The sequence below is a fragment of the Prionailurus bengalensis genome, chromosome B4, assembly GCF_016509475.1.
Source record: "Prionailurus bengalensis isolate Pbe53 chromosome B4, Fcat_Pben_1.1_paternal_pri, whole genome shotgun sequence".
Taxonomy (NCBI): domain Eukaryota; kingdom Metazoa; phylum Chordata; class Mammalia; order Carnivora; family Felidae; genus Prionailurus; species Prionailurus bengalensis.
In genome coordinates, this window is record NC_057358.1 from 55,773,732 (window position 1) to 55,786,214 (window position 12,483).

The 12,483-nt window shown below is 32.0% G+C and overlaps 1 protein-coding gene across 1 annotated transcript in view; it reads right to left on the reverse strand.

The window, feature by feature from the left end:
• The window catches only part of C2CD5 (C2 calcium dependent domain containing 5), a 100,515-nt gene that overhangs the window by 55,545 nt on the left and 32,487 nt on the right, over positions 1–12,483 (reverse strand). Inside the window, 3 exon segments of the mRNA XM_043563595.1 lie at positions 2,964–2,996; positions 3,609–3,694; positions 10,092–10,216. Of these exon segments, the coding sequence (XP_043419530.1) occupies positions 2,964–2,996; positions 3,609–3,694; positions 10,092–10,216 (244 nt within the window).

Genomic DNA, 12,483 nt, shown 5'->3' on the forward strand with positions numbered 1-12,483 from the left:
GGGAACGGCTGCCCAAAGACATGGACACCCACTCTGCCAATTTAAACTCTGTCCTACACGTCCCCAGTTGATCCAATCAGCACACCTACTCTAACACCCAATATTTAACCTGGCGTAAAAAAAAATGGCATTGTTATGTAACCAAAATGACATTTTTGGATAACTCTCTCATAAGAACTACAGATGAACCTACAGAGGGCTGTTAAATACCTATCATCTCCACCCCCATCACCAGTGACTACTATGGCATACTTACAAAGTGCCAGCCCTCTGCAAAGTATCTTAAAATTATGCTTTATAATCTTTCCCACACCCTAAAGTAAGAGTTAAGAGGGCCTAGACTCTACACGAGCAACAAATCTTATCATATGGCTTCTTGTCATTTTTTATTAAAACAGTGAGGCAAGGAGCTGGTTTTAATCTCTAGTCTATCATAACACCTGATGAATTTATAGGTTTTGTTCCATTGAAAAGAACAGCTTCTGGGGCACCTGGAAGTGCCTGACTTAACAGTTAAGCATCTGACTTCGGCTCAGGTAATGATCTCACGGTTGGTGAGTTTGAGCCCTACATCAGGCTCTGTGCTGACAGCTCAGAGCCTGGAGCCTGCTTTGGATTCTGTGTCTCCCTCTCTCTCTGCCCCTCCCCTGCTCAGAGACCACAGAAGACATTTTCTCTGAAGAGTCCTAATATTTAAAGTGCCTTCCCTTGTGCTACCTAGGTAAGAATTCATATGTTGATATTTTGACATAAGCCAAGTGCATACAGTATAAATCTATTTAATACTATGTGTCCAAAGACAGGCTAGTTGGAAAATCTGGAAACACAATAGGAATAATTTTTTAACATTTAAATAGGATTTTTCTTAAAATATATTTAAATCATTTATTTTTTATCAAATATATTTTTTATTATCCTGAGATACCTTGGTCAACTTTCTAGATATAAAACCCCATGCCAGGTTCCTACTATGATTTATTGCATAATTTTACTCAACTTTTGCAAAGATCATAATTTATCAAAAGAGTTTGGTTTATATCAATGTTTCCCAAAGTATGTTCCTCACTAGCAGGTATTTTAAGTGGAATATTCTATTGTAAACTATATTTGGAAATACTACGTTAAACCAAGTCAACTAAGTTTCTTTACTGAAGAAAAGAAAAATATACATCTCAGCATCTGAAAAGTAACTTCATTTTTCCTAGAGGTGAAAGAAGAGTCATACTGAAAAATAAATCTATTTGCTTTACATCAAATAGTTCATAGGTGGAACCTAAATTTAAATAAAACTTTTATCTCTATATCTTATCTCCTAGTAATCTGACACCTATCACCAAGATCTCGTCAAGTTATTTTTTACTGATTTTGTGAAAGAAAAAAGATAACATTTTTATTTTTGGTAACTGCTACTTGAATAACTCATTAAATAAAAGATGCTGGACAAAGTTTCTCAAGGAAAAAAAAAAGCCATACAATTTATTAAGGGTGGCAAAGGGTAGAAAAGAATATTTTAAAAATGAATATAAAAAATGATATAGCATATTTGCAATTTGATCTAGTATTCAAGTTGGCAGAGTTAAGGCATATCTGAACTCATATGGGGAGAATTCTTCATACTTCTGTACAAATCTTTCCCAAAACAAAGACATACATACTAGTGGTAGCCACAGCTTTTCAGGAAAGCTAAAGATCATAATGCTTGTTCTATTTTTTATATACCCAGGATAGAGAGGTAGTTTCCTAAACTCAAGTGACTATTGCAGGGTTAGGTAACATAAATATATTGCCAACTCAGGTTTTACAAAGTTGTAAATGAAAACTAGAGTTTTCCCACATGTTTACCGTTAATTCCATGAAAAGTATCTAATAATGTATGCCTCATGTAGTAATGTGTCCAAAACTTTAAGAATGTTTAAAACCATATTTGAAAACATAAATTTTATCCAAACTAAATCTAAAATAGTTTTAACTGATTAGTATTTTCTTTTCTTTTAAAGCTAGGTGTTTTCAAAAGTTCCTAATATAGATAATGAAGTCACAGGCACAACATACAGGCAAAATCTCACATCAAACATCAAGGCAACCCAAATTTTTCTGTTCTTGTGAATTCTAGAACGATAATTACAGGAAATGCTCCTTGTGTAAGGAACTCTGTAGAGAGTGTAATACTGGGAGTGGGGGAGGAGGAAGAGCATTCTAGCCTAACAAATGAGAAGGGAACACGCACACCTTCACTCTGACCCTCTTTTCCGTGTTTCTAGTCTTTTTCTATATTTGGTTTTAACAAATGGTTTGAATGGTTAAGTGGGCTTTTGCAGGAGAGTAGCTGGTATGCCTGCAAGGTGTGAAAGTAGCTCAAAGGCAATTGCTGCCTGATAGGTGCAAAGCAAACAACTGTGTGCAGCTAAAGTCTCATCCTTCTGCTTAGCTCAGCTCTCCTCTTCCCTAGCCTTGTCTAAAGGGCAAACAGTGCATACAGGTACTTCCAGCACAGGAAAGAAAGTCTAAAAAAAGTCTAAAAAAGAAGTTGTTATATTGTTTGTAATAATAGGATCTGAAAAAAACTATTCTCAAAAGCTAAACTCTAGAGAAGAAATACCTGTGTTTTATAGAATGCATTCTTTTGTAGGTATCTACTATGTTTTATCTTTTTTTGTAATGCTAGTATAAAATGGAACATGTAAAAGAAAATTCTATAAATGCTTATAACTTCCAAATCAGACACAATGAAAGCTATGAACTGTGCCTTAAAATAACTGACATAACATATAAGTAATCATGCACTGCATTAAAGAGAAAAAAAAATGAGCCTCATAGTGCTGATAAATTTTTAAAAATTGCATTACAGAAAGAAAAAAAGCTGGCAACATTTGTTAAAGCTTAAATAAAACTTAAATGATCAAGATTAAAACTAGAAAAGCTACCAATACAAGAAACAGGCTCTCACACGTTCAGAAACATACCCGCCTTCTACAGAACCTATGAGGCGATCCTCCCTTAGCAATGAAGTTTATACAAAAAACAAAAAATAAAAAGAGAAAAATCATCCAAAAATTTTAACTATTCATTTTCCCATTTAACATTGTTAACTAAACATTAAACTTATAATAATTAAAGAGATGTATTCACATACCAAATAACCACAATGTTTATGTTAATCTGTAGAAATACGAATCTGTGCATTTTTTACCCGTAAGAGATTGGCCAGCCATAAGAATAATTTTAGCATATAAACATATTAATATATTAAAGAATTATTTTAATATAATACAACTAAAATATTTTTTCTGAGAAAACTCTATTTCCTTTTATATACTATAATTTTAATGCAAAATTAGAAATGACTTCATCATTCAATGGATATTTCCAAATAGACTATTTCTAATAAAAGACTGGAGGACAAAACAAAAAAGTTACAGAACTACTCCAAATTAAAAGTAATTATTCATAAACAAATTACTTTGATGCCTTAAATAAATTATGGACTGCAAAATTACATTATAGGTACATGATCAAAACTAGCTTATGGAAATAAGTTAAAAATGCATGGAAGCATACTAAAAAACACATTAACAGTTTAAGAATAAAGAATGTTGAGCAACTCTTACCCTTTGTTCCAGTGCTGACTGAGTCTGTTGTCTTAAAAGAGCTTTAAACGGCCCCCCTTCTTTTCCAGCACTACCACTTCCCATTCCTACAGAACATTGGTACATAAATATCAACCAAAAAACAGCTATAGAAACAAAGTTTCAATTGCATTCATCTTCATAAATATCATGAGTTGAAATCTATTAAAGTGATCCAAACTTTAAAGTACTTCATATAGCATGTATTTTACTCGATTTTATTCACAAAGTTTTCTTTAGAAGCAAGATGTCAAAGCCATACTGATCACCATTGGTTCTAGACTGAATTTGTTCTAAACCTTATTTTTTTAATTATGGTAATGTGATGAATTTTTGTATAATAGTCAACTTTGAAAAGTTGAGTCTTCTAATATAAAATAACCAAGATACTACCAATTACAGTGAGCCTTGAACAACATGGATTTGAACTGCATGGGTTCACTTACACGTGGATTTTTTTCCAGTAAATACAGTAGAGTACTGTAAGTGTACTTCCTCTTCCTTATGATTTTCTTAATGACATTCTCTTTCCTCTAGCCTATTTCACTGCAAGAATACAGTATATAATACATATGTACAAAATACGTGTTAATCGATTATTTATGTTATCAATAAGGCTTCCAGTCAAAAATAAGCTATTAATAGTTACACTTTGGGGAATCAGAAGTTATAAGTTTATGTCAGCTTGTCCAGGGGTGTGTTGTTCAAGGATCAACCGTCCCTCACTATGCTAACAATTTAAGAATACTAAAAGAATGTTTAAAAGTAAATACAGAGAGGATAAGCACTAATTGTGCTCACTTAAAATATTCCAAAATTCTCTAAAGAGCATGAGTTTTAGGCAATTTTGAAATATAGTTGTATCTATTTTCTGATAACTTCCCATTCCTAAATATATCGTTCATGACAAAACACTATTAACATTCATAATTTTTAATAATCATTTGTAAAAACCAACATAAAAGTATTTTTAAAAAGTAAAAATCACAGACATATAATAGACACATCACAAATGTACATAGTTATGGATGAAAGAATATTTCCCAAGCTCTTAGATGTATTTTTTTAAAGACTTAATTTTTCATTTCTTTCCCTACTTTAATTTTATTCTTTTGATAATACCAATAGACCAATTATGGTCAAAGAATTATAGAAAGCAGGGGATAGGTGAGAAACTAACACTCTACAGACTGGAATTAACAGTTCAATCCCACCTTTTCAAAACTGAAGATACATACAGTCAGATTTACTGCAATGACTTCAAAAAGGAACTAATTTACCTTTACATTTTTAGCTGTTCTTGGATAAGGAAACAAATGTTAGCATGTGTATAGTCCCATTCTGTTCTTTAAAAATAAAAAAGAAACGTATTTTTCTTTTAGTAACCCAAACATGATTTTTAGAGACTATACAATACTAAACATAGAAATGAAACTAAGATCTTTATATGAAGCATACTGAAAGCCATAAAATAAAATGTAATCTTGTAGAGATAAACAAAACATAAGAAAATACAGCAGAATAATTTGAAAATTAATGCAATGGACAGAATAAAAATGGATAATGAAAGAATACCACCAAAATGAGACTTAAACTGATTCAAACAATAATTTACTAATGTAACCATATGGCTTAGCAACATGATGGTGCAGGTCCAAAGTGAATGGAGTTGGTGTGAAGGGAAAGAAAGTAAAGCATCTAAAACAGAAACTCTAGTAATGAGAACCTAATAATCATTGGAAATATACAGATCTATGTCCTCAGACATAATTTTTTAGTATATAAAATAATTTCAGCAGAATATTCATAATTATCCATCAAGTAATCCTCAATCACATCCTCACGATCATTCTAATCATTTAACTCTGTCCACCAATAAGAAAAATAAGAAGTATGCCCTGTATAAAACACCCAATACTTCTTCACAATATGAATTAATTAATCATTTTAAAGGTGATTTAAAATAAAGGGATTAAAAAGCTGACATAATGTGATCCTACCAGAAGCAGCCAGGAACAGCTCTTCACTGAAAGAAACACTTTTCCTCAGAACTGGGCTGACAAGGCTAGAGTGATGAGGGGGAAGGCTAGACTCCGAGAGGAGGAGACAGGACTTTTTAAGATGAAGGGAACCACAAGAGAGAGAGGGGGAGCTGGGACACAGGTAAATCCTAGGCCCCTGTGGGTAAGGTGCTGTAGAGGAAAGTAGCAGAGAAAAGATGCAGATTCAGAAGATGATCAGAAAATGCAGGATAAGGAAAGCAATGATGAAGCAAAACATAACAGTAAAAATGAATTTTAAAATGCTTACATAAATTACACTAAGCATAGGAAGTCATTAGCAAGACCATCTACCCAACATAATATAAATAAAAGGCATAGTCTAAAACTTAGCAAAACTTTTACAAACTCCACATTCATTAAAATTTTTTAAATCAGGATTTAAATTAGAATTTTATGCCATTCTAATCACTTTGAGATGATTTCTCAAAAACACTTAAATTACCTGCCCTTTTTTTTTGCTTAAGAATGCATAAAGTTAAAATGTGCACTTCATAAATTTTTAAAGCCAGAAACTTGTTGCCTCAAATACAAACATCATTTAAAATGGCAAAGTTCAGTTCTTCAAATGTTACTAAAATATATCACTTATGAGTATTTTAATTGAATACCCATAAAAAAAGCAAATGACCACATTAAACAGTTGCCATCATTAATTAAAAAAATATAGACATTAGCTTCTTTCTATCCAGATTTGAGATATATGTTACTACTTTTCTTTTTCCTCTAAATTTTAATGCTAAAGTCTGATCATAACACTGCATTTACAAAGACTTTCATACCTAAGGTGCAAATACTCTCTAGATTACAAAAACTACAAATGGTTAAAAGCCTGACTTTTTTTTTAAAGTAAAAAATTAGCTTGACTCAGCTGTCAAATCAATATCTTAACACTAGTATTCTAAAATTCCATTCCTACTGGTTGAGTACTTGGGAAAAAATATGAAAATAAAACCTGGTAAAATGTCAAAAATTAGAAACTATAGAAATAAATCAATATGAATTTTTTTAAATGATACCTACATGAAAAATAGATGATAGCTTTAACTACAAATAGAAAAACAACTTTCTCAGTCTAAAGCTTTATTAACTTATTCTATTTCTGGCTCCCCAGTTTACATAAATCAATCCTAGTCACCTTATCTCCACTATTTCTCAAGAGACTGATTTTGTATATAGGTAAATTTGAAGGCAGAGAAACATGAAATACATGCTCAATTATAGTTTTAGAAGTTTTAAAACAATCATAATTTTTCCATTTCAGATCTCCTTTGGAATGGCCCTCAGGAATATTCAAAGATATTTAGGGACTCATGATAAAGCCAAAAGACTAAAAATTGCTAATGTTCTATAAGTATGCTACTAAAAATAGTGAATAGCATATGATAGTAGCAAAACAAAATAATTTATTTAGAGGCAGCTGATGAATATAGACATATATGAGAATAATAACTATTATACATAAATCTTTAAAAACTAAAGCTTTGGAGCTAGAAAATAAAATGCAATAAAGTTTTCATTGATAATACAATTGCCTAAGAGAAAGCTAAGAGAATCTGATTCAGTTAATTTCTTACTTCATAATCTTTTCGTACTTGGACTTTTTGGTGAATTAAAGAAAAGGAAACAGAAAGACCAAGAAAATATTTTCAAAAATTTATCTGTGGGGGGCACCTGGGTGGCTCAGCCAGTTGAGAGTCCGACTCAAACTCAAGTCTTGATCTCATGGTTCCTGAGTTTGAGGCCCACATCTGGCTGGCTGCTGTTGGCGGCAGCAGAGAGCCTGCTTGTTTCAGATCCTCTGTCCCTTCTCTCTCTGCCCCTCCCCCACTAGCGCTCTCTCTCAAAAATAAACATTAAAAAAATTCATTTGTGGTATGGCAAAGAAAAATGAAAACAAGAATACTGAAAAAGTAACAAGGAATACGCAAAGAGCCAGCAGTAAAAGCCTGAAAAACGTTTTTAGGAAAACTTATTCTTCAAATACTATCTAAATCTCCTTGTTTTGATAGGCATGAATTTGAAGGCCTGAATCTCATCCGTTATTTAAAAATAAAAAATTTTCACTGAAGTTTGAATGGTTCAGTTTTTACGGCATAAATATGGTTAAGATGCCACAATCCACAGCATCAATTACTATAAAGTATCTCATGATTTTTAGATGTTATTCATATTACGTGTATATATATAAAAATAAAGCTATTCTTTTCAAATAATTAGGTATTCATATTTATCTTCCTCACATTTTGTGACTACATTTATAAAAGTAGATACTAAATCTACAGGCTTTCTTTTTAATGCCCTTTCTTTATAAGTAGCATTGGTTTTGGAATTGGATTGCTTTTCACTGTTTTCATAAAATCTGAGATCATTTCATAAATCTCTTGCCTAACACACAAAAGGTTATTAACACTGATAAAAACAACACAAGAACTATACAAAATGTCTTCATCAATCTGGAGAGAAAACTGTAAGACAAAGATAGTATTTACAAAAATTGCTAACTACTAACCTTTTAATTTTTGTATTTTACTTTTCTTAACAATACTGTTTTAAAGATTTGAATAACTCTAATAAGTAATGTAATAATTTGACTTTTTAAACAATCTTTTATCAGAAAACATTCATAAAAACTCACAGAAATTATTTATCAAAATACAAATAGTAGGGGGAAAATTATAAACTTCATACATTGAGAAATATGTAAGAGTAAGTAAAGCAAAAATGCTATTTTCTAACCTAGAGAGTAAGAGTAGCAAAACCAAATATTTTAAATAACAAGAAGTTAATAGATATATGTACTCCAATATAACCATTTCAATTGTTCCAAAAATGTTTTCATAATAAAATCTTAGAATTAAGTTCAGAAAAACAGAAAAATGAATTCAAAAATGCTTCTACTGCATGAGGAACTGGATTGCAAGCTACTAGTGTTACTTTCTACGCAAAAGCTTTAGAATGTTATTCCTCACAATATGAGCATGAAATGAAAAACGTCTACATGCAAAAATAAATTCTGAACTTCGTATCTACACTATGATTAAATCAATAAATGCAGATCTTTGAACAAGCTAATTTCTGAACTATATGAAATTTTCATATTTTAATGGTGGTAACTGAAAATGATCAGTATTCACATTGTCCTTTAACTTAAATGCCAAAAACAGGAGGAAAGCCTTGGATGGAAAGCTAATAAAGAACAGAAACAAATTTGAAAAAAATAAAAGAAAAAGAAAAAGGTGGGTGGAAGCGCCTTACCAGTTTTGGGTGTCAAACTCAAATCTGTGTCAGAAGAAGAGGACTGTCGACTGTAGGACTTGGAAGGTGAAAAGGAATAAGTTTGGTTTTTCAGAGGGGTTGAGGGTCCTGATGAGTGAGTATTGGGATTGGGATCTTCATTGAAGGGAATCCTGCCAGAAGAAGGTGGAGAAATATTAAGCAATCATGTGCCAAAGGACGTGACGGAAGGCAGCATGATCCAAACACCAGGAAAGTATTGGGCAGGGCCAGCAGTCATTTCTTAAGTGTGGAGCTGGGTATGAGGTCAAAGACAACCAATTGCTATTTAACCATTCATCATTCTCCAGAGAAATAATCATCTGCACTGGAACAGTTAATAAGCCAAGTAAAAAAGCAAAGAAGCATGAGATGACAGACTAAAGGGGTAAAAAATATTAAAAGGAGAAATAAACAAAAAGAATAAATACATGACTGAAAATACTTTCAAATAAACAATGCTTTTTTTAAGGACAAAAGAAAAAATGATGCTGCAAATGGTATGTGCAAATATTCACAATTGTTTTTATATTTGCACACACTGATATCTTCAAAAGAAAAATGTTTCCTTATCCTATAGCATCAAGAGTGCCACAGCTAAAAACACAACAGAGAGAAAAATGAATACAGCTACACAGAACCATTGTATTTTACACAGAATAGTTGCTTACCTGTTTTCCAAAGCTCTCTTCCACAGAATAAAACAGACCCTACTATGTAACAGGTTTTATACATAATAAGCAAATCAGAAGCCTTGCCAGCTATATCATATAGAATCCAGTAATCAATTTTATTTCTAACCAAATGCAGAAATAATGGCAAATCCTAGAGGACTGCCCTAAAAACTTACAGGATACATACATACAATAGAGTTCTTAGAGGATCTATGGAAGAGACTTTGGAAGCTAGAAGAACACTTTCACTTCCAAGTAGTTAGAACCTCTGCGGTGGCTAAATACTGGATTTCTTCACTGCAGCTGGACTTCAAGTGAGAAAAGGAGGAGAAGGAAAAGACTGATGGTACCTGCCTAACCTAAGCTACCTGCCTACCTGCCTGCCTGCCTGCCCTTGGCAGCCATGCTGCCTGTGGCCTGCCTTCCCCAGCTCTGGAGTCTGAGCAGTCTCGTACCAGTATAGATGAGAGTGGGAACAGACACAGAGAAGTTCTGAGTAAGTCGTGAGCCAGTAGCAGTATGAATTGGGCTGTTGTGAGTCGAGCGGCATCCATGGCTTGGAGGATGAACCAGCGGAGACCTGAGGGAATTTGTAGTCAAAGCGGAAGAAAAGAAAACAATACATACAACAGATAGCAAAGTTATGTTAAAATAATTTCAAAGGAGCTTTAGTTGGGGGAGAGGAATTTTTAATCTCCAACATGCAAAAAACAAGTCAAAATTTAAAAAGAATAGCTAAATACTAACTTGACAGGATACAGTTATAGTTTTAAATGATCAGATTAATAATAATAATTAGGACTGTGAATAAGAAAAATAGCAAGCAGAAATAGTGGCATTAAATAAGAAAAAGACTAAGATTTGTATTTTAAGATGTTTAAAATGTTTTCATCACCATAAAGCTTACTTACTACACAGTATTTTAGGGACAAAACACCCATAAAAGTGAAAAGTCAAATATAAAGTTCTTATGTTACTTCTGAAATTGAATGGATGTAATTAATTATATTTTTCCATAAAGAAAATTTAACAGAACTGTTTCTGTAATAGTGGTACTTAAGATTATGAGAAATGACAGCACAAAGAAAAATGAATGAAATGGATATAAGCAAATGTAAACATTCCAGTATTTTAGCACAGCAAGTATATTGCTTAAAAAACAGGTTACACTGGGGAAAAAAACAAAGCAAGGGGACATTGCTTTTCAAAACACATTAATAAAACAATATAGATAATTTTTATCTAGCTGTCAAACAGAATATATTATTTAAATTTAAACAGAATTTATTAAACTACATTCTGAATTGAAATTTTGTAAGATATCAACTGACATCCTGTAAGATCATATCTATATGTATGTATAGATATATTTAGCTCACATACACAGATACATATTCACATATAATGTTTACATTTTCATGAGGAAATTTTGCTAAAAGGGCACAGTTATGTTGAATGGTAGGAATGGCATATTAAACTAAGAATCCTATACTTCATATTAGCAATTATTTCACTACGTACTGCCTTCACTCATGCATGAGGGAAAAAGAATCAAATGTGAATATACTCTAAAAATATATCCTCATTTTTTAGAATTCAAATTAAAAGCAGATCAAGAGCTCAACTCTTCCTGGCCTTTTCTTTTTTACTGGCCAGTGAACATTCCCAACAATCACAGTCTGTCAAGGTTCAAACATGAGCTATCATTAATGGGCAACAATAGGTCTTTCACATAGTCTATGGACTACTTTCTGAAAACATCACTGATTTTACAATAGGACAATGTTTCTGTTTTTGTTACTAGTTTAAATTAAAAATGTGTTTAATACAACTGATAAAAATCAAACATCTCATTGGTGACCTATGTGTATACAAACAACTGAGTGAGGTTTTATTTGTTTTTTCTTTCTCTGTTGAAGTGACTAATGAAGTTAAAAATTCTAAGAATCAGGGATGTACAGAGGAGAAATTACAATTAATATCTCTTAGAAAGTACTTTTTTTGTAAGTAGAGAAGCAGTAAATTGTATTTAAATGCACTTTCTATCATCAAAATACTTCAGCAAGGACGTATCAAAGAGATTTACATTATGCATTACACTAACCATCTGAAAGGAAAAAAATAAACCAATGAAGTAGAACACACCATTAATAAAGGTAAAATAAAATGAATAAAATAAAACGAACATTGTAAAAGTTTCAATGTATGACATCTAATTAAAATCCTAAATACCATCTGTATTCTTGGAGTTCTAATTCTTATCAGTCTCCTTGTATGAAAGATTATCTTGCAATAATACCTCAGTGACATTTCTAATAATAAATCCATTCAGACAGATATATAATCCAAACTACCTTTTATCAAATTCTTATCTAGAATCAGTTATAATTAAACATCTATAATTATTACAATCAGTTGAATCATAAAACAATTTAAACTAGCACCCAAATTGATTCATTATCAAAAATACAAAGAAGGTGGCTAAAATAAAGAAGCCGGAGTAGTAGTTAGTTTTGTTTTTTTTTAAACAGCATGACTGTGGTAATAAGATGCCTTTCAGAAAATCTTAATGAAGCAACTTAAATTCTTCATGGTGTGAATATTTGACAATTTAAGGCAGATGGCTACAACAAAAGTAGAAAATAAGAACACTTACACAATCCCAGAAGACTTACATTAATGGAACTATTCCTGAATGTAGGCAAAAAGTACTCCATTACTATCAATATATCATCCTAAGACACCAATAGATAATACAGCACTCTTTCCACTAAGTAATTTAGTGGAAAGAGGAAAACTTCAGACATCACAGCTACAAAGCCAGGCCCCTTCAGGCAACTTAGATAA